This window comes from Glycine max, chromosome 19 (genome assembly GCF_000004515.6).
Source record: "Glycine max cultivar Williams 82 chromosome 19, Glycine_max_v4.0, whole genome shotgun sequence".
Classification (NCBI taxonomy): Eukaryota; Viridiplantae; Streptophyta; class Magnoliopsida; order Fabales; family Fabaceae; genus Glycine; species Glycine max.
The window spans coordinates 46420226-46446907 of NC_038255.2; the positions used below are offsets into that span (position 1 = coordinate 46420226).

At 33.1% G+C, this 26682-nt stretch overlaps 3 protein-coding genes and 1 pseudogene across 7 annotated transcripts; 1 reads left to right on the forward strand and 3 right to left on the reverse strand.

The window, feature by feature from the left end:
- Nucleotides 1-5443: 5443 nt before the first annotated feature.
- On the reverse strand, nucleotides 5444-6031 carry LOC100794951 (uncharacterized). The gene has a single exon (XM_003553580.2). The coding sequence runs from the start codon at nucleotides 6029-6031 to the stop codon at nucleotides 5444-5446; it is 588 nt and encodes a 195-aa protein (XP_003553628.1).
- Nucleotides 6032-8075: 2044 nt separating this feature from the next.
- On the forward strand, nucleotides 8076-8790 carry LOC100795483 (magnesium protoporphyrin IX methyltransferase, chloroplastic-like; annotated as a pseudogene).
- A 1759-nt stretch (nucleotides 8791-10549) lies between these two features.
- LOC100305471 (uncharacterized) lies at nucleotides 10550-11144 on the reverse strand. The gene is made up of 2 exons (NM_001248932.2): nucleotides 11051-11144; nucleotides 10550-10919 (listed from the first exon to the last, which is right to left on the reverse strand). The coding sequence occupies exons 1-2, from the start codon at nucleotides 11112-11114 to the stop codon at nucleotides 10660-10662; spliced, it is 324 nt and encodes a 107-aa protein (NP_001235861.1). The 5' UTR covers nucleotides 11115-11144; the 3' UTR covers nucleotides 10550-10659.
- A 2874-nt stretch (nucleotides 11145-14018) lies between these two features.
- LOC100796008 (ABC transporter G family member 22) lies at nucleotides 14019-23109 on the reverse strand. 5 transcript variants are annotated; one of them, XM_006604608.3, is made up of 11 exons: nucleotides 22989-23109; nucleotides 22231-22593; nucleotides 18200-18270; nucleotides 17326-17561; nucleotides 16830-16985; nucleotides 16508-16691; nucleotides 15628-15936; nucleotides 15260-15547; nucleotides 14861-15145; nucleotides 14664-14771; nucleotides 14019-14381 (listed from the first exon to the last, which is right to left on the reverse strand). In XM_006604608.3, exons 2-11 carry the CDS (start codon nucleotides 22580-22582, stop codon nucleotides 14160-14162), a joined length of 2211 nt encoding a protein of 736 aa, XP_006604671.1. In that variant the 5' UTR covers nucleotides 22583-22593; nucleotides 22989-23109; the 3' UTR covers nucleotides 14019-14159. The 5 variants fall into 5 exon arrangements, with proteins under 5 accessions (XP_006604671.1, XP_006604670.1, XP_006604672.1 ...); XM_006604607.3 differs by having other exon boundaries at nucleotides 22994-23029; XM_006604609.3 differs by lacking the exon at nucleotides 22989-23109 and adding an exon at nucleotides 17992-18062 and having other exon boundaries at nucleotides 22231-22301.
- Nucleotides 23110-26682: the final 3573 nt, after the last annotated feature.

Sequence of the window (26682 nt, forward strand, 5' to 3'; positions counted from 1 at the left end):
GAAAATGAATGTTGAGATTAAAATATCAACTTGAAAATTCACTTAGGTTGGTGGAACATTATTATTATTATTGTTGTCACATGATCTCTTTATTGATATTGTCATTGATATCACACCTATCGTCACAATTATTGTCATTGTCGATATTGCTATCACTGCTAATGATGGTGGTACCAATGGTAGCAATATCACTACCTAAGTGAATGGATTTGGTTAGGGGTGTCAAATCAGGCCAAGTATGATAGGCTGGCTCGGCCCGTTCTCCAAAAAAGTTGAACTGGGCTGGAATTTGAGACTCGTAAACCATTTAGGTTCGTCCCGTTTAGCCTGCAAGCCCGACAGGCTAGAGGCGGGCCGGGGAGGGCCAGCCCGTTGGCTAGTGTTTTTTTATATAAAAAAAATAGATTATGAACTCTGAAATGACTCAAACGCACTCTCGTAATCCAAATGACCCAAACGCACGCAAGCCAAACCAGACCCTCACAACCTCTTGAATTGAATCTCATTTCTCATTCTCTTGAATCTCTTCTCTCAAGACCCTCACCCTTGACCTTGAGCCTTCACCCTTCCCTTTCGATTTCAAACCCCATCAGCCTCATGTCTTCGATTGGACTTCGAGAGCAAAGTAATTATTATTTATTTTATATTATTTTGGTAATTATTTGTCACTTCTCACTTTTTTTTATAGATGATGATGATTTGTTTGATGAAGATTCAATTGTGAAGACAACTTCTTTCAAGGGTGCATCCAATGTTGTTGATGTGGATTAGAGGCACACAAGGTGATAAGGTCATCTAGATTCTAGATATTGAAGTTTGTGATAGGTTTTATTCTTTTATTGCTTACTACTAGTATATTATTATTTTTAGTTATAAAAAATTATAAAGAGACAAGAGTTAGATTCAAAATTGATGTTACCAATAACGATAAAGGACAATGCTAAATTGATGTTACTAACAACGATAAAGGACAATACAAAATCTGAAGAAAAAAAATAAATTGACAGGATAGCGAGTGGCTCGCGGGCCAAGCATGCCAGCTTGAAACAGGCCAGACTAGAAAAGATAGCCCGTTTTGCTTAGCGGGCCGAGTCGGGTTGGCCCGTTTATGACGAGCTAAAAGCGGGCCGAGCCAAAACGGGCCAGACCGACCCTTATTGACAACCCTAGATTTGGTCTATTAATCTGTATCATTGATTTTTATTCAAGGATTCTATCTTGACTTGAAAATACATCATAAAATCGTAATCAAATACTTAAATTAAGCTTTGATATAATATTTAAATAAAAATGAATTCATTTTTAATTTATTATTTATAAATATAAATTATTTTTTAATATTAATATTTTATTTTTAGTTAGAGGATGAAGTATGCACACATGTATAATATATTCCTCTCTCTCTCTCTCTACTTTCTTTTCTTTTTTACAAAAGAAAAAACCTACACTCTCAACAGGGACAGAAAACCTTACATGTCTCTTTCAGCAACTAAACCATGTTTTTTGCTGGTGAATAACAAATATAAATTAGTATAAATACGCACAAAAAGTGAAAGAGAAAGAAAAGGCTGATAACCGAAATAGCCAAAAGTTAAAAACATGGATCGGTTTCGTGTGATATTGGTGCATATCAAACAGAGGTCAGCGCATGAGCAGAACAGTAAAAGATACCAGTCATATTTTTTTTTGTTAAGGGAATAAATAAGTGTTTCATGAAAATGGACCATTAACATAACTGTGACGGTATGCCACAACCGATCAAATCACTGGAAAAAAAGGATTTTAGCGCAAAGGCCAAATAGTAAATTGATAAAATGTATACAGTTTCATTCTCTCGGTTCAACGCAAACAAGTAAATTTTAATCCTGTGCAAAAAAAGAGAGAGAGTAAATTTTAGTGCCATTAGTAAGTTTCTTTTAGGTCATTTTAATTTTACAAACTTAATTTCGAGCAAAAATAGTTTTTAAAATGAATTTATTTGTATTTTAAAAATTTAATGTTAATTAAAAAATGTCTGTAGTAAATTTGAATATATAAGATTTTAAAATTGTTCTGCTTGAAAATAATGAGGTCACAGGAGCTAGCTTACAGGTTTCAACCAGAGAGACACTTCAGTAGCTGTCTGAAAGGAGGGATTTTATGGTTGTCCAATTACAAACACTAAATAGTATCATTAGAATTCAATGGATAAAAAAAAATAAACTTAAAAATAAAGATTTTAATTTGTTGATAAAATTATTTTTATCTCAAACGTAATTTTTCAGTTGATTTCCAAACAAGCTCTAAGACACTCAAAAGTAAGTATGTGTTCAATGTAGAAGCTAAAAAAAATAGATGCAATAATTTTTAAACCTCTTTTAGAACTTGATTGCTAGCAGTATCCCTTTCCATCGATTGCCTTCGAATTGTTTCTTGTCTTTTTCATTCTTCACTTTCATTGGTTAATTATAATTGAATATGCTTTATTTTTTTTAATATATGCGTGCATTTGGTTTTTCTTTTTTCTTTAATGTCATTGGTTTTGGCAATTAAGTTTTTAAGTCATCGTCCCTTCTAGAATTAACAAGGTACAGCTGTTGCATAAAATCAAATAATAAAGAAGCAAAATCGTCGTGAATATTTTAGTTTTCCGTAAGATTTTTTTTTTCTTTCGTTCAAATACGTGGCTTGAAATAGATGAGTTTCAGAATGCTTCACGCATGCATGGAAAATACTTTTGGAAGCATTGGCCCATGTTATCATATATAAATTGAATCCATCACAATCCCGTTCAATTTATTGATTATATTTGTGCCAGATCATGTCATCCAGTGATATTATACACCATTTGTCAATAAATTATTAATTTTTTTTATTATATTTGCTTGGATGAGTTTGACACTCAAAAAACTAGTGAAAATATCAATTTCAATTGCATCAGCAGTTGTAAACTATCTATTCGTAAATTCATCTACGAGAAAAAAACTTGTGATCAATTTAAAATACGATTCAAGTAAAGTTTAATATCAACTTAGTTAATAAATAAATTACCACTCTTTTTTAATATGCGACGTTTGCTTATATAATGTTTTATAGCACTGAAGAGACATGGATACAAAAGTGAACGAGGTACATGGAATTGAAGTAAAGTATGTTGTTTGAGAATCTATTATAAAATTAAGTCCGACTTAAAAAGTAATTTTTGCCAACGAATCAAATTTCTTGTTTTTATATTTATTGCTTTTATTTATTGATTTTACGTTGAAATATGTGTCGTAATATTTTTAATTGCAAATCAAGCTAGCAAGCATTAAGTTTAGGTTAAATTTAAGTTTACAAAGTTTGTAAAACCATCACAAATCTCTCAAATTGAATTTTCAAACAAAAGTTACTCTCAAACATACTTTTTGAGAGATAATCAAACATAACATCTAATTCATTTTACTGTTAGACATACTTTCGAAACTCTTTTACTGTAAATCCAAACACAGCCTATTGGCGAATTTATTTCTAATTCCTGCCAAAGAATCGAGTACTATTGACAAATAACTCACTTTTCTTAATTACCCTTTTCTCCTATATATTGAATTTTCTGTTTCCAGGACTCAATGAAACACACTGGTCACATTTAATGTCTAGAGTTTAACCATGTTGTGGACCCTTGTACTCAGCATCTCTCAAGTCTCAGTATTATGAATGAAGCTGGATCCATCAAATAATCTTAGTAATATTGGATGGCAACTATCACTGAATCATTGCCACAAGATCTGCATTTTTACCCATATTAGTATCCCAGCGTTATTATTTTGAATCCCCATTGGCCCCTAACTGGTACAGTCCAAAACAATGTGTCAGAATAATTGGGAGGGAAACTTAGAAGAAGAACATTGGGGAGAACAAAGAAAGAAAAATTGGAATGGTACAAAGGAAAAGTGGTATCCATGTCTCTAGACAAATTACAAGGTCCTATCTCACAGGGAGACAAATGGTATAACGTGGACGTTTAGCACCCGCGGACCCCCTCCATTTGAAGCACCTGCAGCCTGTACTACTAACTCAAGGGTCTCATGGATTGGATTCTGATCCCTTTATTGCTCTATCTATACAGTGTCTCAGTTCATCCACACACATTACATTCAAATTAATTACGTCGAAAAAACATGTTCGTCATCTCGCCTAATTTGGTCTCCATTTGCGAAACTGACAGTTTGTTCACAAGTTACAATATCTATTTTTTTTTTCAACACCTTTCTGATAGTCTAATCTTATAGGTTATGACTTACTAGCTAGTACCCCCAATCAACATGCGGCAGGTAAAACGTACTATATAACATAGGTGTAATTGTAAAATTAAAACCCATAAGGCCCACAATAATAAAATCATTTATTAGGCAATAATGGTGGAATTAAAATTAAAGCTAAAGTACCATTTTACTCTCGTCTAATTTTTTAAGATTTAATCCCTTGAGTTTAAATTCCTTCAAGCAGCCTACCTACTACATCAATGTTAACTTCAGCTTCCACGACAAATAATTGTATGGTGTTACATTTTTTAATTTAGTGTGTTACACTTATAAAATAATTAATTAACTCAATCTTACATTCAGCAAGCCACCGTTTTTTTTTTTAACTTTTTTGCGACTCTTAAATGAATTTTACTACTCTCTCTCTCACACACACACACATATATATAATTTAAATAACTACATGCCTCGTTAGGATTGGTCTGGTCATAAGAGGTTGAGATAAAATATATGAGGTCATAAATTTAAAAATCAGCCTGGCCATTAAAATTAAAATTACTGTAAAAATTTCACTAAATAAGTCTCTCATATAACTTTGCATCCTTATATTCTTTCATCATTCACTACTTCATAAAAATACATGAAACTCAGATAAACACCCAACTTGAGAAGTACTTCCAACTTGAATAAAAAAGTGAGATAAACACCCAGATGAAAATGCTTTAAAAGACTAAAAAAATATAACAGAAATTAGTATCCTAGGTCTGGAGCGTATGAGTTCACAAATTCGAGTAAGGCATCAATCTATATCAATCAATGAAACTGGATCTTCTGTATCTCCCTTCTAAAGAATAATATATATACAGAAATTCCAACACCCACAAGTTCGTAAAGGAAATTGAATCGAATAATCTTCAATACATTCATCTACCAGCACAACTCAATTACTTAATTTATTAAAATTAAAAAAAATAATTAATTTAATTAATGACAATAAATTTATTTAAAATTTATACTTCTTCTAAATAAAATTTTACACAAAGTAGCCCAATTGGAAAACGCAACAAAAACCAGCAGAAAAGGGGGAAAAAAAAGTCATCAAAACCAAATACGAACAAGTTGAGTGTGATGAACATTAAAACAAGACCCAAAAACTCAAAATTGCATTCTCAATAATGAAAAATTAAAATTGCGCATACAAATTGTGTATGTAGTAGGGTTCAACTTGAACTTGAAGCAAAAAGCTGAGGCTGAGGATTGGGAACAAGAACATTAATATTTGAAGAAGGGAGCGTTTGGGAGGGTTTTACTTCTTCTTCTCTGACTTCTCTGTTAGAAGAGCTTCTCCAAAACCCAGTGCCGTAAAACTGGTCCCACATCTCCTTCTCGAGCGCGCGCGTGGCGTCATCGTTGTTATCAAGCTCCGTCGTCGTCGAACGTAGCCGTTTGATGTCAACGGCGTCGTTGGCGCACATGGGGTATATTCTGGAGCCGCTAACGTCGTCGCAGCACCCGCACGAGCAGTGGCGGCGCGTGGGCTTCCGCAGCCCTTCCTTCAGCATCTTCTGGTGCCGCCGTTTTTTCAGCACTCGCCGGTACAGCCCCGCAGGGACCTTGTAGATTGCCAGGAGGAGGAAGTTCGCCACGCCGCAGGGGAAGCAGCAGCACACCGCCACGCACTCCGCCGCCGTGCCGCCCACCACCTCCCCCACGCGCGTCGCCATCTTCGAGGGACGCCGCTGCAGCAGCAGCGGCTGCCGCCGGTTCGTCGACCCACCCGCCTGCCGGAGAATTATCCTGTTCGACATCGTGGGCCTGATCAAAGATTCAATCTTTTTCGGTTGGAGCCTTGTGGTCTCTATTTCTTTCTAGGTGCGTGTTTGATTTAATGTTTGTAAACTCTCAAAACAGCCGTTAAAATCGAAAGTTTAGAATTCTTATTTTTCACAAAACGTGTCCGTTATTTTGAAGTTTTTTTTTTTTTCTTTTTGATGAACAGTGGATGAAATGGTTGAGGGTTGAAAGCAATATAAAAGATTGAGTATTGAAGGAATATTAGGGTAAGGGTGTTAGGAGTGGTGGTGGTGTTTGGGGTGTAACAAGAATGGGTTTTGGTTATATGGTGTGAAGGGATGAGAGGAGATTTATTATTTGTGAGGGGCATTACTAGGAGTGACGTGAAATATTGAAATGAAAGAAAGCATACGTGAAACTAAATGAAGAGGGTGAAGACGTGGACTCTATCTTGCAACCCTAACAAATAACGTCCTTTTCCTTTCCACCTCATCTACGCGGCCTGATCGGGCCCGGAGTTTGTTTTTTAAACAGAACAAAAATATGTAACCAGGAACTCATTTTTGGTTGAATATAATAATCTTTACAAATGAAGTTGACCTTTTGTGTTTAACCAAAAAACTGAAATAATATTTCCGGTTTTAAATTGCTTTTCTGAAATTCATTTCCTTGCATACAAAAATTTAATGAATATAAATTGATTTGTATTTATTAATACTCATGAATATAAACTAAAATTGAATTATACTACTAATTGATACTTATTAATATTAAATTATTATATTCTTTTAAATATTTTACAGTATATATTTAACCGTTTAACAAGCTATAGTGAAGATTGAAAACTAATTTCAAATATATATATATATATATATATATATATATATATATATATATATCTTCTACTATTCAAATTACAGCTTGTACTATCTTTCTAATATTCTTCAAATACATTCCTAATATCCCGTTGATATCCTTGTAATAATTAACAAGCTCTAACTGAATAACAAAACTCGATTTCACTCACACATGTTATTTTCAAAATTTGATTATGCTCCTAACATATATTTGATATATCTTTTTATGTTTTTATCATCAATTGAGCGCTTGGACTTAGACTTTTTTTTTTAATCTATCATTTTTTATATCTTTAATTCTAACTTAAATTTATTTTTTAAAAAACAAATGATCAATAATTTAAATGTTAAAAAATATTTATTTATTATAGATTTTAATTATTATATGATTCATATATTTAGAAGTATTTTTTATTATAATTTTTAATTGTTTAAAATAAACATTTATTCTGTGCAATACAAATTCTTAAATACTATATTGTTATTAAACTTCTAGCTCCTATTAAAGGCTAACGATTCTACGAAGTCTAGGGTAAAAAAGACGTGGTTCCTCTCGTGAGAAAAAAGAAAAAAAGGAAAAAGAAAGATGCCGGTCCATTTTCTTCCCAACATCACTACTACTTGTACGTTTAGGGTAAGAAAATTTATTATGTGAAATGGACAAGTTAAAATATAGTTAATATAATTTTTTTTTGAAGTATATACTTGATTGCTTTAGTTAAAAATTTAGAGGTGATGTAAATACATTAATTGATTGAGTGTAAGAAATTTTTAGAATAATTAATTATTGATTTTAGTAATTTCTTAACTGAGTGCCTTGAGCATGCTAGTTAGAACATCTACGGTGCGGTTGTTTATCAAATTGCTTACAAATATTGTTGCAGCATTTGACATGACATTTTTTATACAAATATTGTTACTTTTTTTTTTATCAATGAAAAAGATACTTTCGAAGTCAAGAATTAGTAGAAAAATAAGGGAGTGAATTTTTGTGTAGAATTCTTGAACCTATATTTATAAGATTTAAAAATTTAAAATAAATAACTTATTCGGATAATTATGCATTTGCTCTTCTAATATATTTGGATGAGATAATTTAAAATTTTAAAGAATTTTAAATTCTGAGAATTTTAAATGCTTCAATTTAAATTTCTTTATTTTTAAAATTCTGTGTTTGACTACAACAGCGCCCAAAATCACAATGGCATTTTCATCCTCCCTATGTTCTTCCCTCTCTATTGCGAACCCAAGCAGAACCGCCATTTCCACTCGATTCTCTCACAAATCGCCCAAACTCCCTCTCTCGTTGGCGTTCGCCATCCTGCCGATCTCCACGACCACTGCGGCAGACGTCTCGGGCGCCATCGACGGGACCACGATCGTGGTGGTGAGCGAGGGATTCATGGCGGCACTGGCGGCGATGCTGTCGCTAACAGACCCGGAGCAGCGACGACAGTTGCAGGTAGAGGTGGGCGACGACGACAAGGAGGTGGTGAGGGAGTACTTCAACAACTCCGGGTTCCAGCGCTGGAAGAAGATCTACGGTGACACCGACGAGGTGAACCGAGTTCAGCGCGACATTAGGTTGGGCCACGCTAAGACCGTGGAGAAGACGCTGAGCATGTTGAAGGACGAAGGTTCCCTTCAAGGCGTTACGATTTGTGATGCTGGGTGCGGTACTGGTTCTCTCTATTCCTCTTGCCAAAGAGGGCAGAGAGGTTTTCGAGCTCGGGCACAATGTTGCCGATGAGCTCCTTGTCAGAGAGGGCAAGGTATTAGAAGTGTTGCCTAGTGTCGTACCAGGGAGGGATCTGGCCGGAGAAAAAGTTGTCGCTGAGATGAAGGTGACGGAGGAGAGGCATGGCAGCGACGGAGAGAGGAATTTCCAAATTCACTCCCTTGAAAATAGAATTTAAAATTCTATTCTTTCAACGGACTAAAATTCCTTTTAAAATTCTAAAATTTTGAATTTATTTTATTAAAATATCCAAACAGTTACTTTTAATAAAAAGAATTTAATTTCCTATAAAAAATACATTACCTAGTTAAATTACCTTATCCAAACACACTCGTAATCCAAACACACTCTTAATGTTAGCATTTTTCTAAAATAAACTATAGTTTTGTTGGAAATTAAAGCTTTGATAATAGATAATACTATAATAGAATCAATATTGCAACAGAACAATCAAACGCCCGAACAGTAAGGGAAAAAAAAAACTAACCTTCTTTGTACAATTTGCACAAAGTATTGTTGACTTTCGGAAAAAAACATGTGTTGACTGTCAGGGTGCTTCAAGGGATAAAAAAGATCCACAAAAGTGAACAAAAGGATGCTGACAAAAGCTGGGTTCGTGCATGTGGTTTTGAAGACGAAGAAGGGTCACCACTCACCACTCATCACTGTGGGGCTAATAGTGCTTAGTGCATGGCTTGGAGTATTGATGGAGATTACAATTAATGCTTCTGTTGCGTGGAGCTTTAGTGTCTTGAAAATGTTGTTGGGCAGGGAGTCAGAGAGGGTAATGAAACTAAGTGGATATTGACAAAAAATAAAATAAAATTGCCTAACATATAGTATTTTTTTTACATAGTACATGATGCATCTGATTATCAGTGTGTATTTTTTTTATTGACCAATAATAAACAATTAGCAATTTTGTGTGAGTCATTGGTTCAAATGATTCATTAATTAAGGCCGGTTATACTGTCCCTGTTAAGTGTTAAGTAGGTGTGTTGCAACTTGCAACACAGTTGTAGAAGTCCTAGTTAGTGGTGCCGGTGCATTAATATGGCCATATCAAATTGCTAGTGGTTGGTATTATTAAAATTTCTAAAGTGATATTGCAATCCATTTCTTCCCTTGTTCGTGCTTTTATCAAAGTTTGCTGCCTCATTTCTGGCAAGTATTCTAATTTAAGTGGGCATCCTTTGGGTTTAGGGCTTTGAGCAATAAAGATAAGCCCCAATCCAGCTTCTTCAAATTTGCAATTGGGGGAGTAAAATACAAGACTTACATTGAACCATTACGAGTAACAATTATATATGGCAGTACTTAAATGACCGGTTATTTTTCAAGAAGGGACAAATATCAAACATTTTTTTTGTATTGACTTAATTGATTACAGGTATGAAAAAAATGTGCTCTCTAAATTCTTTAATAAATTAACTTGCTAATTTTGTTTCTTCGCTTTTATACTGGGAAATTCTTGTTGTGTCTTGGAGAACTTGTACGTATTACATAGATAATTTGCTTAAGACAGTGTGTTCACATGCCTCAAGTTAGATTGGTTGTGTTTTTAACATAGCATACTACATCTTATAGGCTCATTTAAGATGTTATATAGTGTGTTTTTTTATTGGAGAAAAAAAATGTTTGGTTTGCTTAAAATAATAAAGATATTTTTGGGTAAACTCAAGATATCTCCTAAGTGAGAACTAGGGACTAATCACTCAAATTATTGAAATCTATTTAAAAAAAACAGACATTTTCTAATATATGTTTTTCCGTATATCAGAATATGGAGATGAAATCCCATGTAGATGTGGGCACCACTCCATGACAATGAAATAGTGGAGTTAGTATGATAGTATAGAAAAATGTAAAGAACTATAAAATATTATATTAAGTAATGGGTCGAAATATAAAGATGATATGATACTGTAGAAAAATATAAACAACAACTATAAAATGCTGTTATATTATGAAAATTTAATGGGTCTCTGTGTAAAGACATCAAAGGAGCCATAACTAAGACGTTTTTATTTTTTCTGAAAAAAAAAACCTAAAATCGAAGTCTCCCATAAATACTCCTATTCCTATGTTTCATAATTCCCCTGTATAGAACTGCCCTGTTAGGAGGCATCATGTCCTCTAATTTCGGCCCATGCCTCCATTTCTGAACATTCTTGATCACCAAAATTTCCTCAGCCTTGATCCGTTGCACCCTTATCTTAACCATTCTATCACCTTTACGACAATTATTGTTTCCCAATGCTTCTTTTGCAAACCGCACCTTCTTCTTTGCTTGATGTTTCTCTGATCCTAGCAAACGCAAAATGAACACTCTATGACATAAGCTTTTAATTTCAATTACACAAGGAATTTAATTAGAACTAAAGTGGAAAAGAAAATGGTAGTTAATTAAAGTTGAAATTAAGGAATGGAAATGGTACCACACAAATTCTTTTGGCCATGTGCGTATAAGACGCCACCCATTTCACACTCAAATTTCTCCATGAAGTTAGATAGTATACGTTTATGGACTTGATGAACCAAGAAGGCCATGCTTCCAGATACAGCAACCACAGCCATCAATCCTAATCTCATGGAGTTCTCCATCTTTTTGTGTCTTTGCTATTTGACAATCAAACTTTGGATTGGAATAGATATATAATCTTTTTGGTCAACTATTTTAAACCACGAAAATCCAACAATGCAATGAGGCCAAGTAAGGAAAGACCTTTTTCTTTGGTCAAAAGTAAAGACTTTTTTTTTGTCATAAGGAAAGTCCTTAAATAGTGAAACAAGAAGAATGTTCCAATTATAATTTGTTAATTTTGGGCCCACAGAGTGGCTGCAGGATTTATCTTTGGGTTTCTCTATCTTGAATCTAACGATTTTATCTGCAAGTGTTTCTCTATATTCACCATTCGGATAGAATTGCCTTTGTAAGATGGGTATATTAGGACAATAAACCTGCAATGCTTAATTTAAACTGATCCGGATATACTCTTTCCTATTTTTGAATACTAGGATATGATTCTTTTAAATAAGGAAAAGCACACTTTAATTAATACCTTAAGGATCTTATATATAGTCAATCAAGACTAATCTTGCATGACAAATATTATCTCTTCTTATTTGTAAGATGATCATTAACAAGAAGAATTCAAACCCCTAATCTTCTTACAAATGAATTATGTTTCGGGTTCAAATATTATTAGCCAAACTATATATATGTTGTCACATGACTAACTAATTAAAAAAATTCACAAGTGAATAAATATTTGTCATTAAATCTTATCTATTGAAGATTAAAATACATGTCATAATTTTTATTAAAAGGTCATATAACTTTTTAAATAATTATCATATAACATTAAATTCTAATAATTCATATATTGTGTAACTTAGATTTACTCCTCTCACTCATAAAAATTAAGTCTTTCATTAAATCTCTCATTATGTATGTATTTTGTCTTTTAAAAAGGTTTACCATGTTCTAATTTTAATCCATGAAACTTTTAATTTTAAAAAAGCTTGCAAATGAGTATTTGAAGCCACTCACCTAAATTTTATTTCTAATCATTTTTTATTTATTTTAAGTTTATAAATGAGAATAATTAACTACCAATTGATATTTACATGTTAAAATATATTTTTCATTCTTATAAAATATTTAAAATTTCTTTTTAATCCCTTTAAAAATTATTCAGTTTATTATTAGAAATTTGATTTGGATGAATATAAATTTAAATGATATTTTTTTAATTTCAATTATTAAAATATAAATTTGAGGAGTTGAAAACAATCGTAAATTAAAAAAGAAATTAGAACACAATTTGTGACATTTAAAAACACCACAAATTGTAGAATATATACATATAAACATAACAGCCACCATGAACCACTTCGCAACCGTCAAAACCACCACCTCGATCACCAAACACCATAACAACCACCATTCGACAACTGTCTGTCTCCTTCTTCTCCAGATTTTCAAATCCATTTTTCAAACCAAATCTGGAGATTCAGTCCAAACCACACTACTCACCCACTGTCCAAACCCAAATCCCAACAACCCAAAGAAATTGCGACTTGTTTCTCCGCCATCTTTCGGGTGAAGAAGCTCTCCTTGTTCGCTGCCGACGCCTACAGCTGCGACCGCGTGTAGATATCCTCCGTCGACCTCGACCTCGCCGGCGTGCCACCTCCGCCATTTAGCATCATTGTTCCTCCGCGTCTACGTCAGAGGCAGTTTCCCCTTCCCGGTAGCGGAGAGGTTTTCCTTGGCCACTCGCCAACGGTGGCCCCCTGCGATGGCCTGGATCCGGTAACGGTAAACACAAACGGCGTTCGAGATGCAGCTGCACAGGCAACAACGTTCGAAGGAAAGGGAAAAATCAAAGTGACAAAACTGGAAAATTGAGGAAAAAGAAATTAAGCAGCTAAAATTAACCATTAATTTTAAAATAAACTGATCTAGCAGCTAAAAAAAAGTTTTTCTAGTGGGAGAAATGACAAAACCTCCCATTGTAGAAGTTGTCAGGTTTGGACTAGTACAAACTAAACTTTGAGCACAAAAATCACATTATAAATTTATGTCAGAAAAAAATCACACATTATAAATTTATGAAGATAAAAAATGAATAATTTTTTTTAAGACTAAAAATAAAATTTGTAAGAATAAAAAATATTTTTTAATCTTATTTATATTACAGCGATTTACTCACTGCTGGAAAGATTTATCTCTTTTAAAAATTCTAAGGATCTTTTAGTTATACAAAATAAAAAATAAAAAATAAATTAAATGTATAATTTAGTCCTTATATTTGTTTCATATTCTCATTTTGATCCATATACATAAAAAAAAACTTATTAAATAAATTCTTATATGCGTCAACTTCACCAATTTAATCTGTCATATACATATTCTTAATTTGATTTGTATGTAACACTCTTAATTTGAGACCAAATTAAGAATGCACACACATGCATACAGAAGACTAAATTAATAATCCGTCACATAATAATGAATTTGTAATAAACTCTAATATCTTCTTTGAATTTAAATGTAGGGTCTAACTAAACTTCATAAAATCAATGCGTAAGATAAAGATTATCACACTTCATAAGAAATACATTGGCAATGTCTTTAGTCGGTGTTAAATCTCAACAATAGAAGTAACGGACTCATATTAAATTTAAATTGATCGCAGAGATAAAAGTAGATTAATAGTTCATATTTATTGTTGAAACTTGATTAGTATAGTTGGTGGCATAATCAACTAAAATTCTTAATACTTACAAGTTACAATTTACTAATATGTTGCACAATCACCTTTAATTCTTAACTGCCGGAGTTGCGAGCTTGAGTTAATGAAACACATCCTAAGAAGCTAAATAATTTCAAAAAGCATCTTCTCTAAAAAGCATCTTTAAGAATATGATTCAGCATGATTTTGTTGCGTCAACATGCTAAATGAAATAATACATGAGATTAGACAAATTGAGTGCACTTCACTTGGAGTAATTACGAGTCGTCATTCAATATCAATTTTCTTAATTTCCAGCTTGAAGTTTCATCCGCCGCAATGAAAGATATGCCAATAAACGGTAACCAAAAACCATGGCCGTCAGAGCAGCAACCTCTCTGAATCCACTGTCAATTCTGATCCCATCTATGGTAGGTGTAATGTGTTCATATTGAACCTTGAGCAAAAGTTTATACGTATGGTAGTTGAAAGATATGTAGCGAATCCATGATATAAATATGGGGACTTTCTGTCAAATTCAGAAAGCACGAGTCAGTAACATTTAACAATTACAAAATTTAGATGAAGTTTCTCATATTCATTGTTATCAAGTTCTCATATTAAATTATGACATTTATTTAATATTCAATAGCTTCTATTAATTGAGAATATGTTTTTGATTTTTTTAAGAAAAATGTGATCTGACTTGAGGTCCAATAAGTCAATTTGTTCCCTTAAACAAATTTATTGAACATATGTCAGAAAATGAGGATTTTGTAGTCCAATAAAAAAAAATGTTAATTAAATTTACCTTCACAAAAAACCCTCCAGCCAGCATGAAAGTCATCACAGTTACTGAAGCCAAAGTTGTTGCCCTTTTTAAGTCCATAAGTGTAGCCCCTATAGCAAGTCCAAGACCCTGCTTCACAACCAGTCGTCATTAGAACTATAGGCCGTTTTGTTTTATGTTGTTTTCTTAATAGTTGAATTGTGAGATGCAATGCATACCTGAGCTGCTATGATGCAGAGAAAAACGGTAAGAATACTAAAGAAAAAACGCCCTGAACCGAGTCTCAAATTGGCCATGAAATAAACAAGAAGGAGGAAAAACACTGGTAGCACCAGGTCCAGTAGAAGGTCACTTGTAGTTCTAGCCACGAAATAAGCACTTAGTCTGTACATATCGGTTGTTCGTTCCTTAGTCAGCATGGCTCTCTCTTGAGGAAATGTGAATATTGCAGTGAACACAGGAAAGAATCCCCAAAACACAGCAATAAAGAAAAGCAGTCCGGCCTGAAGTGAAGAATGAAGATGTTAGCATACATATTCATGTTTATGCTCGAAGTTAAAATCTGATTATGGCCTTTTAAGAATAGGGATTAGGCTCTTGGCAAAAATAGTTTTTACCTGGTCTTGCAAACCTTTAGGTGTTTTAGCATCTGATTGCCACCAGAGTAATCCTAAGATGACTGCAGTGGCTAGAACTTGGGTGATTCTTAACCAGCTAAAGTAGTCATGCCTCCGTTCTTTGAATCCTCTTGAAAATAATATGGAAAATTGCTCAAACCAACTTGCTCCCCACTGTCTTTTACAAGAACAAACCTTAGACTTCAGTTCTACATCAAGAGGGACAGGAACCATTAACTTTGTCTTCTCTATTTCTGCGACTCGAGAATCATATGCCTCCACCAGATACTGTTAAAGTTCAAATGAAATCAGATGTGAAAATTTTACTCTAAAATTAAATGATGTCAAAACTAATAATGAGGATTTACCTCTTGTACAACTGAGGCTGAAGGTTTCCCATTGCATGTTTCAGCTTCAGCATTTCCCACCTGCACTATATCCTTTAACTCTGATGGCACAGAAATATCATTTACGTTTCCATTTGCAAGGTCTAATAAAAACTCTGCTGGGTTCATGGCAATAAGAGGTGCACAGCCTATAAACTGGAAATAGTCCATTGCATCAGATGCTTTTCCAAAGTACAGCAAACTCCCTTTTCCTAGAAGGATCAACTTATCAAATTTATGAAAGAGTCTGCTTGATGGTTGATGGATTGTTGTCACCACGGTTTTACCAGCCTGGTATAAGACTAAAAGGTTAGTGATAAAATTAGATTAGACCAAATCATTGTCTAGACTAACATCTTTCCATGTCATGAGTTTAATGACTAACTGTACCACAAGTGATGTGACAAGAATTGAATTGTAAAGGATTCCATTGTCAAGAATAAGATAGTCAATCAGGCTCAATAGTAGTAGATATAATAGGTGATATAATGCAACAAAAAAAGAGACGAAGAGAAATAAGGGGTATCAAAAAGTGTTTGTAATTAAGGACTGTCCATTTATAATTACTGTAGGTATGATAAGTTATATGATGTGATAAGGAAAGAGAGATAAAGAGAAATAAGAAGTGTTAAATAGATGTTTGTAATTAAGGGGTGTCAATATATCATTGTCGATACTACTAACCTAAATGTGTAAAATTTAGAAAGTTTAATTGTCTCTTTTTGAGTTATTTGAAAGAGATCTAAGACTTTTTCTTTGATATAATGTTTTTAAAATAAACTATAACATTCATTTGTAAGTTTAAATTGAGGTGGTTGGATGCTAGTTCATTTAACTCAAAGGGAAGAATGAGGACAAATACCTCTGCTATGTCTTGTAGCATCTGAACTATCCTTAACGCTGTTGTAGAATCCAAACCAGAAGTTGGTTCATCAAGAAACAGAAGTGAAGGGTTGATTATGATCTCATTGCCAATACAAACTCTCTTCCTCTCTCCACCAGATATTCCTCGAACATAGGAACCTCCTATCATAGTGTCTTGGCACCTGTTTTCATACACCCGAATTACACTGATTGTTTTTTACAATTTATATATAAAATTTATCACTCACAAGGGCTCACAAATGATTATGACTTTGCTCATAATAATTGAGATGCTAATTGTCATGGATGGAAGCATTTACCTCTCCAACCCCAGCTCATCAATGACTTCCAAAGCTCGTTTTTCCTTTTGCTCTTTCGTTAATGTATTTGGCAATCTTAGGCGGGCTGCATAAGTCAATGTTTCTTTTACAGTAAGGTGAGGAAACAGAACATCGTCTTGTGTCACGAATCCAATCCTGCCAAATGCATTCTTAATGTAAGTATGGTACTATGGTATAAACCAGATGGTTAGAATTTATTTATTTTTTATTATCTGATGGCCCCTATGTTTGTCTCAGACCATGTAAAAATTTGTCATCAAAATTGATATAAGAAAAAATTCTAACCATCAAAATTGTGGGGCTACCATAACCACAATTTCCATCTGATTGACTCTTGATTAAAAAACCTTTGATCGTATAAAAGTCAGCGAGTTTTCCTGCTACATTTATAATATTTGACTTGTTAAGAATTCATTCTATGTATTTTAAGTACCTTCCCAGTTTCAGTACAGATAGTTATTAGTAGGATTTTTACCTGCTCTTTAGGAACTTGGAATAAGGTTGATCATTGTAAGTGATAGAGCCACCAATTGTGGATTGAATCAACCTTCCTCCAAGCAGATTTAACAAAGATGTCTTTCCACTTCCTGACGGACCCATCAATGCCAAAACTTCCCCAGGATTTACAGAACCAGTGATCCCCTTTAAGATATCCTTCTCCTTAGTTGTAGTTATGCCTTTCATCACTACTTTGTATGTCACATCTGTGAACTGCAGATTGCAGAATAAGAATTTATCTCAATTAATGGGATCCATCACAAACACACGATATAACTTAAAATAAAGCACAAAAGGAAGCTCAATGCACGAAGGCATTTTTTTTTCCTTCAAATTTTTTGTCTAACTAGTCATACTCATACCCTTTTTTCTCTGCCAAACCATGTTATTAAGCCTCACATATAGCTAAATCCTCGAAGCCAGAAAGGTTCCAATCTTGAACCTAGGTCTTTCAAGCGTATGAGAAATAAAACTAATGTGTTGATGCCCTGTCGGAGGCATCAAAAAAGAAAAAATTCAGAAAATTTTAGCACCAAGTTAGGCATTTGTTGTACTTGTATCTACTGTATTACTAATCATTTACGGGGTAGTCTTGTACATTGACATCACATGGAATGAAACTTTGTACAAGACTGAACCTGACCATGCTATATTGATAGCCATGTAACATGTTCTATTGGTGGTGTTGATCGCTAAATGAAGCTTCATCGTTGCCTGCCCAAATAAATACATATATAGCACTAAATCAAACTCATGCTCTATTGAAGGTTTGAACAGTACCGACAGAGGTAGGTGCAGGCAGGGAATGAAGAGGAACATAGTTAATTTTTGACACATAAAAGGTATATTACCTTTAGATATATTGGCAGAGTAGGTTCCGTCTGAAACTTTGGCTTAGGAGTTCCAGCTTCAATATCCTCCGCTGCAATATACATAGTAACCCTTTTTATACAATTCATTCACAAGGAGGGAAAAAGAATGTCCTTCATCATGCAAGAGCACCAGGCAGTTAATTAGTACGTAGCTTCACATATTGCATTATTGTACTAAAAATTAGAAAATGCATGTTCATGACTCATGAGTATGTGTTGCTCAAACAAACACACGGCAATATAAGTGAAGTTGATTGTTTAAACCGTATACATGGATGCTGGAAGTTTCAAAGGGATCATATATATCATGTGTACTGCATGATTCCATAGAATTAAGGCATACAGGACAAGTTGGTATCGAGCACTAATCATGACACTTGATAAAGTTAGTCAAGCTAACTCCATGCAGTGGTGAATAAAGTCAAGCCGAAATTTAATGAAGGGGCCCAAGAATGAGACAACATGCTCTCCCACAAAAAAGGAAGATTGGGTCCAGGCACAACCTAGCTAGTTGTCGTTGAGGAATGGGGACCAAGATATATAGCAGTCAACAAGTTATAAAGATGAGTCATATTCCCCACATTGTTAGTTATAAAGATGGGCACAAGATAGTCAACAAATCAGGAAAAATGCAAATCTAGTGAATCTAAGTGTCTGTTTGTGGTAAAACATCAGAATCAATCCTTTCTACTCTGTCATAAGTTGGATTGGAATATAAAATTTTACAAGTTAAATGATTTAGATACATATAAGAAATATGTTCATTAGTTTAAAATAAATTTTATTTTATTTTAAGACAAAGAGAAACCTAAACCAATCAAATATCAATCCACCGAGTAGAATCAACCTAATGGTACGAGAGTTTAGATAGTTTGAATAAGATCATGCATGGGTGTCGTCATTTTACACACAAAAATCAAATAGCAATCCATTGTTTTGATAAAATTATTAACAATTTATTAGTTTATAGCATGTTTGGAAACATGTTGAGAAGTAAAAAATCACATATTAAATGTGAAAGCAATAATTATAAGCTTCTTAAATGAAAAATCTCTCCTTATTAGTTCACTAAGTTAAAAATATTTTATTTATACTAAGAGTGTAATATTAAAGAGATTTAACTTAAGTAAAATGTGTGAATTATTATAAATTTTGATATTATTTTTAATTTTTACGGATAAAAAATATTAAAAAGTGTAATATATCATTAATGTTTCTTAAACAAATGTTAGCCGCTTTCGATAAATTAAAGAATTTTAGTTTGGGCATAAGTCATATCCAAGTAAATAAAACAGTACCATGAATGCAGACTAGGGAGAAATAGACGTACACTGAGCATGCATGAAATGATAATTATATTAATTAATTAATTAATTAGAACCACGTTACTATGTAGGTGTGAGGATTGGGGGGACCATAGCTAGGCATAACAAGTGATTCATAAAGACAAGCACTGAACCACACTCTAGGACATATATATAACACTATTTTCGGTTCGGGGAATAACTACGAGTCACTTGTTTTTTGGACCCTTATTCACGGATTTGCGCTAAGAGGATGTTGGTTGGTTTGGACCCGACCAAGACACCTCCACGTAACTGAAAACAGGTGAGACTAACAAGACATGACACTGACAAGGATGGAAGTCAAGAGAGGTTCAACTTTACGATAGTGGTATTTAGTGATATTTTACTAGGAAGCATAAATTGAACCCCCAGAAAAACTAACATTAGATAGGAAAAAGAAGAAAGAAAATACATGTTCTATTAGTGTTGAACCCCTAGCCTTGACGAGAACTTACATTTCATGCAGATAAATCCTGGTAAACGTTATGAGACAACGGCATGAATGCTGTCTTTTAAAAAATAAAAATAAAAATAAGAATTGGAGCATGAACTTAAACACCCAGAGAGAGAAGGTTCTTCGTGTTTTTCTTTTCTTTTATTTTTTGTTAGTGTTTGCAGAATCCGTCACACATTTTTTAATGCCTTTTAAATACTTTAGCCAAATAATTGAAAAAAAAATGTCATAAAATGTAATTGTCACGTCATCATGGAGAGACTTAATGGTAGAAATAAAAAATCAAACAAAAAAATTGTTTAAGAACCAAAATCGTGGTCAAATAAAAATTTAAGAATTAAAAACACAATTTTTCTATTGTTATTTGTATATTATTCTTTTACATTGTTTTTGTTTCTATAATAGATCTAAATGCATAAAGTTAAACGTGCACTATTTTATTTTAATTTTTCGATCAATAAATATGCAAAACTAATATATCAAATTGCAAATAACAAAACTCTGTAGTAAAACAGCATCAATTAATTTGGACCATCTTTCAAACCCTATTATTTCATCTATCAATAGATTTTTAGTTAAATTAATCAAATTTCTTGGTTATATAAAGGGGGAAAATGTAAGAAAAAAACAGAGTTCTTGAGTTTAATTGTATGGGAATTTAAGTTGAAATGTGCAAAGTTTGATTGTGTTAATTTGGGACAAAAGGAAACGTTCTTTTAGTCATTGGGATGGACCAATAAGTTTCACATCGCTGCCGTAGTACCAAACAATCGTTTCCAAAAAACCAAACAACCAATGCTCCGCCAAATTTTATGAGTAAGTCAAACAGACCGTACTTTCCTGCCTCTGTTAACTTTTATGACTTTTATCAATTTAAATGAAAATTTTGATAGTTCTGCATCCTTTGCTTTTAATGTCTTTTTCTTAACTATTGCATTGTTTAATGTTTATTACATTTTTTTTCTATTATCCAATGAGATGTATACGCTTCGAATAGATGTTAATTTTTTTCTTTAATTAATTTTAACGCATTGTTAGTGGTATATTTGTCATATGTATATCTTACAACTATTAACGTAGGTAGCTAAACTTATTAAGCATATTGTCAATAAAAAAAGTAAAAATATATATTAATTAATAATATATCAAAATTAAACTTTTTATTTATTTGTGTATTGTCTTGGATTGTTTTGTATTCTAATCCACACATGTTTAACCTCTACCCACATTGTACTTGAGGCTAAAAGACTATGTAGTCTCGCGGATTAGATCGTATTTCAATATGCACACGTGATTTTTCACTAGTTGGGTGAGAAACTGATCATTAAATCAGAGTATCAAGGTCAATTTAATCATCCCTGAGACATAGGGAGTTAGACTATATACTTCACTTTACTACTTTGGATTACCTGATTTATGTTATGAAAAGGTCTTTTCTAAAACAATTTGAATAAAATAATCTAAATTTATAATTTTTAAAAATGAAAATATTAAACACTCAACCAGAAAAGCAACATTATTGCTTCATTTGTTTTGTCATCACACAAAGGTTACTATTGTAGTTCTGGATGCACACGTATTGTCATTTGTAGAAAAGAAAAGCAATTAATCACCCACATCGATCTGGACTGTTATAGACACTCTTATCATCAATGGATAGAGAATCAATTTGGACCTTTGATTATTTTATTAAATGATTATCTTATATAATTAACTTTAACTAGTGAGATTGTGAACTGCACAACATGCAGTTTTAAACTGAACTGCTTTTGAGCATTATCAATGTATAGACTTAAGCCTTAATCTCCCAATATATTTTTGTGGTTACCGTAACGACACACAAGACAAGCTTTTGAGCATTCCTAACCGTTTGTTCTTTAAAGGACAGAAATTAATGTCAAACAAAACGTAGCATATCAAATTAAACTCGTGAACATTTAGAAAGGTTATGGTCATGTAAGCCATTCTCCACATAGTCTAGCTGTGAAGATATGGCAAAACTTCGTATGGGAAATAAATGTATTACTAGCTAATTGTTTTTTTTTTTTTTTGCAGACTAATTGTTTGAATATACTAGTATAATAAGTTAACAAATTTTAATTAAGTAATGAACTAGCGATTAACGGCTAAATTATTATATCGTGAGATTGTTGATAAAACAAAACAAAAAAAGCAGATGATTAATTATGAGCGTGTGAAATTATACTTACGGATATCATCGTCGCTGAATGGTTTGGAATCGGCGATTTCATCGGGAGGGAGAGTGAAGCCGGTGAAGGAGAATGAGAGGCCCAAGCTGGCGCTGGAAGCTCGGCTAAGAGCCACGCCGCTGCCAACCTCGTCCACCTCTACCTTCAACTGAGCGCTCCTTGCCTTCCTTATGTATGTGTTTCTCCCACCGCCGCCACCCGGCGACGACGCCGTCATCCTCCAGCTCGATTTCCTTGACAGGACCCCGCCTCCCTCCGCCGAAGGTGGCGACTTCTCAGCTGTTGTGGCCACCGTCTCCAGTAGCTGATCCGATTTCGTTCTCGCTAAGCTAGACGTGCTTGCATTTTCCATGCTCACCGCCACTGTGTGTTCATTAAATAGAAAATAAATTCAATCTAAATAACACTTTGCATGTCTTATTATAGCAAAAAAAAAACAATCAAATGAAGTCACTTATTAATAATACATTGAATTGCATCCTTGTGATGATCTATAAATGTTGAAGCTACAAATTTAAAGACGGAGAAAGATGAAGATCAGAGACAACGATAACAGTACTAAGACTAGCTACTATAACTAATTTAGCAAAGATACACCGTACGTTTGTGAAATTAAGAGCGTGAGAGATCAGAGATTCTTCGTTTGGTACTCAAAGTAGTGTAGTAGGAGAAGATTGTTTGCCATGATAAATTAATTAAATAATTAAACTATACAAGATAATACGAGAGAAGATGAATAGCTGCGGGCTTTATCTTACCGTACTTTTTTTTCCTGAAAAAATCAGAAGAGTGCGTGAGAAGAAATTCGCTGGATTATATGACCAACTTATAGCGTGGAGCATTCACCCTTTTTATAACGGCCAGTTACGAGCCGGGAACGAAAGTACTAAACTAGCCTCCTATTTATTGGCTAATGTCACCTGCTCTTATAATTATTGCATATCTGTGATAAGCTAATAATTAGCTAATTAAGTACTCCAGTTGTGCCCAGGAGTCAGGACCCTATGAAAGTAAATATTGATGCTGGCTGGTTTGGTCAGGAGAATTTGCAACGGTTTATGGTATGCTCATAAAACTTACTAGGCACGTGATATATACCTGGGTACACACAATTCGTGTTGGTTAGCGATTAATCACTTTTTTTTTGTTACATTATTATGAATTAATTATATCTAGTAATTTGAAAAGGGTAAAGGGAGACAAGGTTCTAATGCCTTGATTGACATTTATAATTAAAGTCCTCCTAATCAGTATTTTTTTAGGATATTGATTAAAAAATTAAATGAAAAAAGTATTTAATAAAATAATGTGATATGATTTATAAAGAATTTTATCTCTTAATCACCTTATCATGGGTTTGATGTCTGATTCATGCCTTCAGGAACAATATTTATTGGGAGAAATCAATCCTTTAAATAAAATTCAGACTTTAAAAAATTAATACGGATTAATATTTATCTTATAATAAAATCAACAAATTAATATTTATCCACATAGATGATGTAGTGGAATTTCTCAAGCAGGGACTTCCTATTTAACTGAAACTCGAGAAGACGCTAAAATAATAGGAAAATTCCTGACACTCAGATGGAGTACGCACAGGGCAGTAGACTATGGTCTGGAAAATTTTGCTTTTCGGGTGGACTCAAAGGAACCTTTTCTAGCTATGATGAAGTAAGAACAAAGTCACTCGATATGCAGAGCTATCCTCTTAGTGCATGTTTAGATACCAATGAGAAAATTCACAAGTACTTTTACTATATCTTTTCTAAAGATATTACAAAAATAAAATATATAAGGTAGAGACAATCGTTGCCTCGAGCTGAGTTAGTTTTTAATTAGAAGTCTAAAGTGAAAAATCCTAAGATCTTCGTTTTATGTTTGTATTTTAGAATTCTCAAAACCATGTTCCTAACTTTTATCTAAGCAAGCCTTAATTAATGTCTTTCATTGATTAATTAATTCTCAAATTCCATTCTGTATATATATTTTTCAGTTGTCAATCGTACAGTAGCTCATATTTTAATTAGCTTCTTCAGCTTGTCAATATTTGATCATTGTGCCGGCGGGGAGAGCCTCCCCCAACTGGGTTTCTTCTTGACCTTGCAGCGGGTTTCTTCTTGACCTTGCAGCAGACTTTACTCATTTTCAGCATTTATGAATTTTACTCCTTACATCAAAAAAAAAAAAAATACTACATTTGTGACTAATGTAATAGGATAACCTTACAGGTACAATAAGTTCTTACAACACTTTTGATTTACAGTATATTTTTTGTCTTTATATCTCTCTATGACACCACTTGATTATCTCACATTTTTCTTTGTTCATTTTGTTTATTATTATCCTATAAATTATTATAAATTGAATATATTACGCGGGGGTGGCGTCATAGTACGTATACATGTTTATATCGTTGAGACACCATTGACTTTGCATCAATGCATGCCGAGCCCTGCCATGTTTACCGTACACGTATTGGACATGAATAGTTTTTCTCATTTTCCATGAAATTCTGAGAGTTTGGACACATTAAGGATGTGTGTCAACTGGTTGGAATTTTGATGTCATGCACGTCAAGGACAAGCCTAACGCTTTTGGTATATATTAATGAAGGTTTAACCTTATATGAGGATGCCTTATCATCACTGATGTGTGTGCTAATCAAGTACACCTAATATGGACAAATGCTTTGTAGTTTGAATAACGGAGTTGTGTTGGGTTTGGAGGGGTCTCTGCATGTGTACAAGCTTAAAAGGTCCTTAGCTTCTTGCATGCATCCCATCTAGATTACCTGCACAAAAGGGAAGCCAGAGTTTTGGAATTTTGCTTACGAAAAAGGTGTACTTTTTTTACCCCCTCAATATGGCAGCATATATATCCATTGTTTTTTGTACGTTAACTATATGTGAGATTTGGTTTATTCTAAGGAAAATAATCATCGTGTACCCATTTTAGAGTTGATTGGGTAGAAGGAAAAGAGAGATGAAAAAAAAAAGGAAAAATGATGTTTCCATAACCATAAAGTCTCATACTTACTCAAAGTGAATGATCATTTATAAATATTTTTTGTTTTCAAGTAATAAAAGATAATTTTTACAAGAATAAAATTGTGAGATACATCCAACATATAATTAATATGGTAATTAAGTGATGTGAAGGAAAAGAAATAGAAAAAATTAATAATAATAAAATATGAGCAGAAACAAGATGGAAAAGAACGTAAATATATGTAAATTTATAATAACCCTTCTAGCTACCCAAAAAAATTATATAACCCTTGATTTGATTATTAAGAATGGTACTGCTATTATGGAAAAATGATTAATGAAAAGCTGTCAACTATATATATGGTCCTGGTCGTTCTGTCCGTCCTTTATTTCCCTCATCATTTAATTAAGTTCAATTAACTTGTGAATATTATTGTGCTAGCTTGGTGTCTCGAAAATTTCTTTGAAACTAGCTTACATACACAGTAGCTAGGTATATAATTTGTCCAAATTTCTTGACATGTCAATTTAAACTATTACAAGCAGTGGTGGAATGCATGGGCCACCTGATACCCTAATTCCAAATTCTAACGTGCTTAGCTCATAAGACTCTCAAAGATAGTTTCATTTCAATAGGATACACTACTACATGTAACTTGATTGATAATCTGCTATGATTTAGTTATAGCTATATCGAACTAATTTACTTTTTTCTTTAAATATTTATGGTGTTGAAACATAATTACTCATATTCCTGATATAGATAAGTTTTGGGTTGAATAAAATATATATTGAAACTTGCAGATATGTATTCTGTCGAATAATTAATTAATTAAATTGTTTAATAGATTGCCATAGGACATATACTGATCAAAGTCGATCTTTTCTGTTTATACTAAAGAATAAAGATAAAGATCATAATAATATATGTTCGACTGCATATAATTCGCAATGGCTAAGCTTTCGTTATCTATGGCTAGGAATTTGGTGAGAGTACACGGTTTCTACGTTGAAAAAACACAGGTCATTCTCATGCAGTGAATAGCTGTGCAGAGAAAGATGTGGCCCAAAAGGACTTATTTGGTGCTTCCTATCGATAAGCAGCTGTCTATATATCTTTTTCGTGTCCATGGTTGGTCGCCTTCCTTTTACAACATCTCGCCACGTATTACTCTAGTCCAAATGTGCAGAAGTGCATTTACACTTAAATATATTTTTCATTTCTAATAATTATTCGATTTTTTATTATTTTTCTAATAAATTTTTAGTCTGTATTGAATTATAATCAAATAATATTTTTCTTTAATATTTTGTTTTAGTTTTAAGCTAAAATAATTTTTTTCTTTTAATACAACACAAACTAAAAATTTACTAAAAAATAATTACGAAGTTAAATATTTATTAAAAATAAAAATATATTTAATCCTTCGATTAATGATCCCATTATATTATATCCAGTATT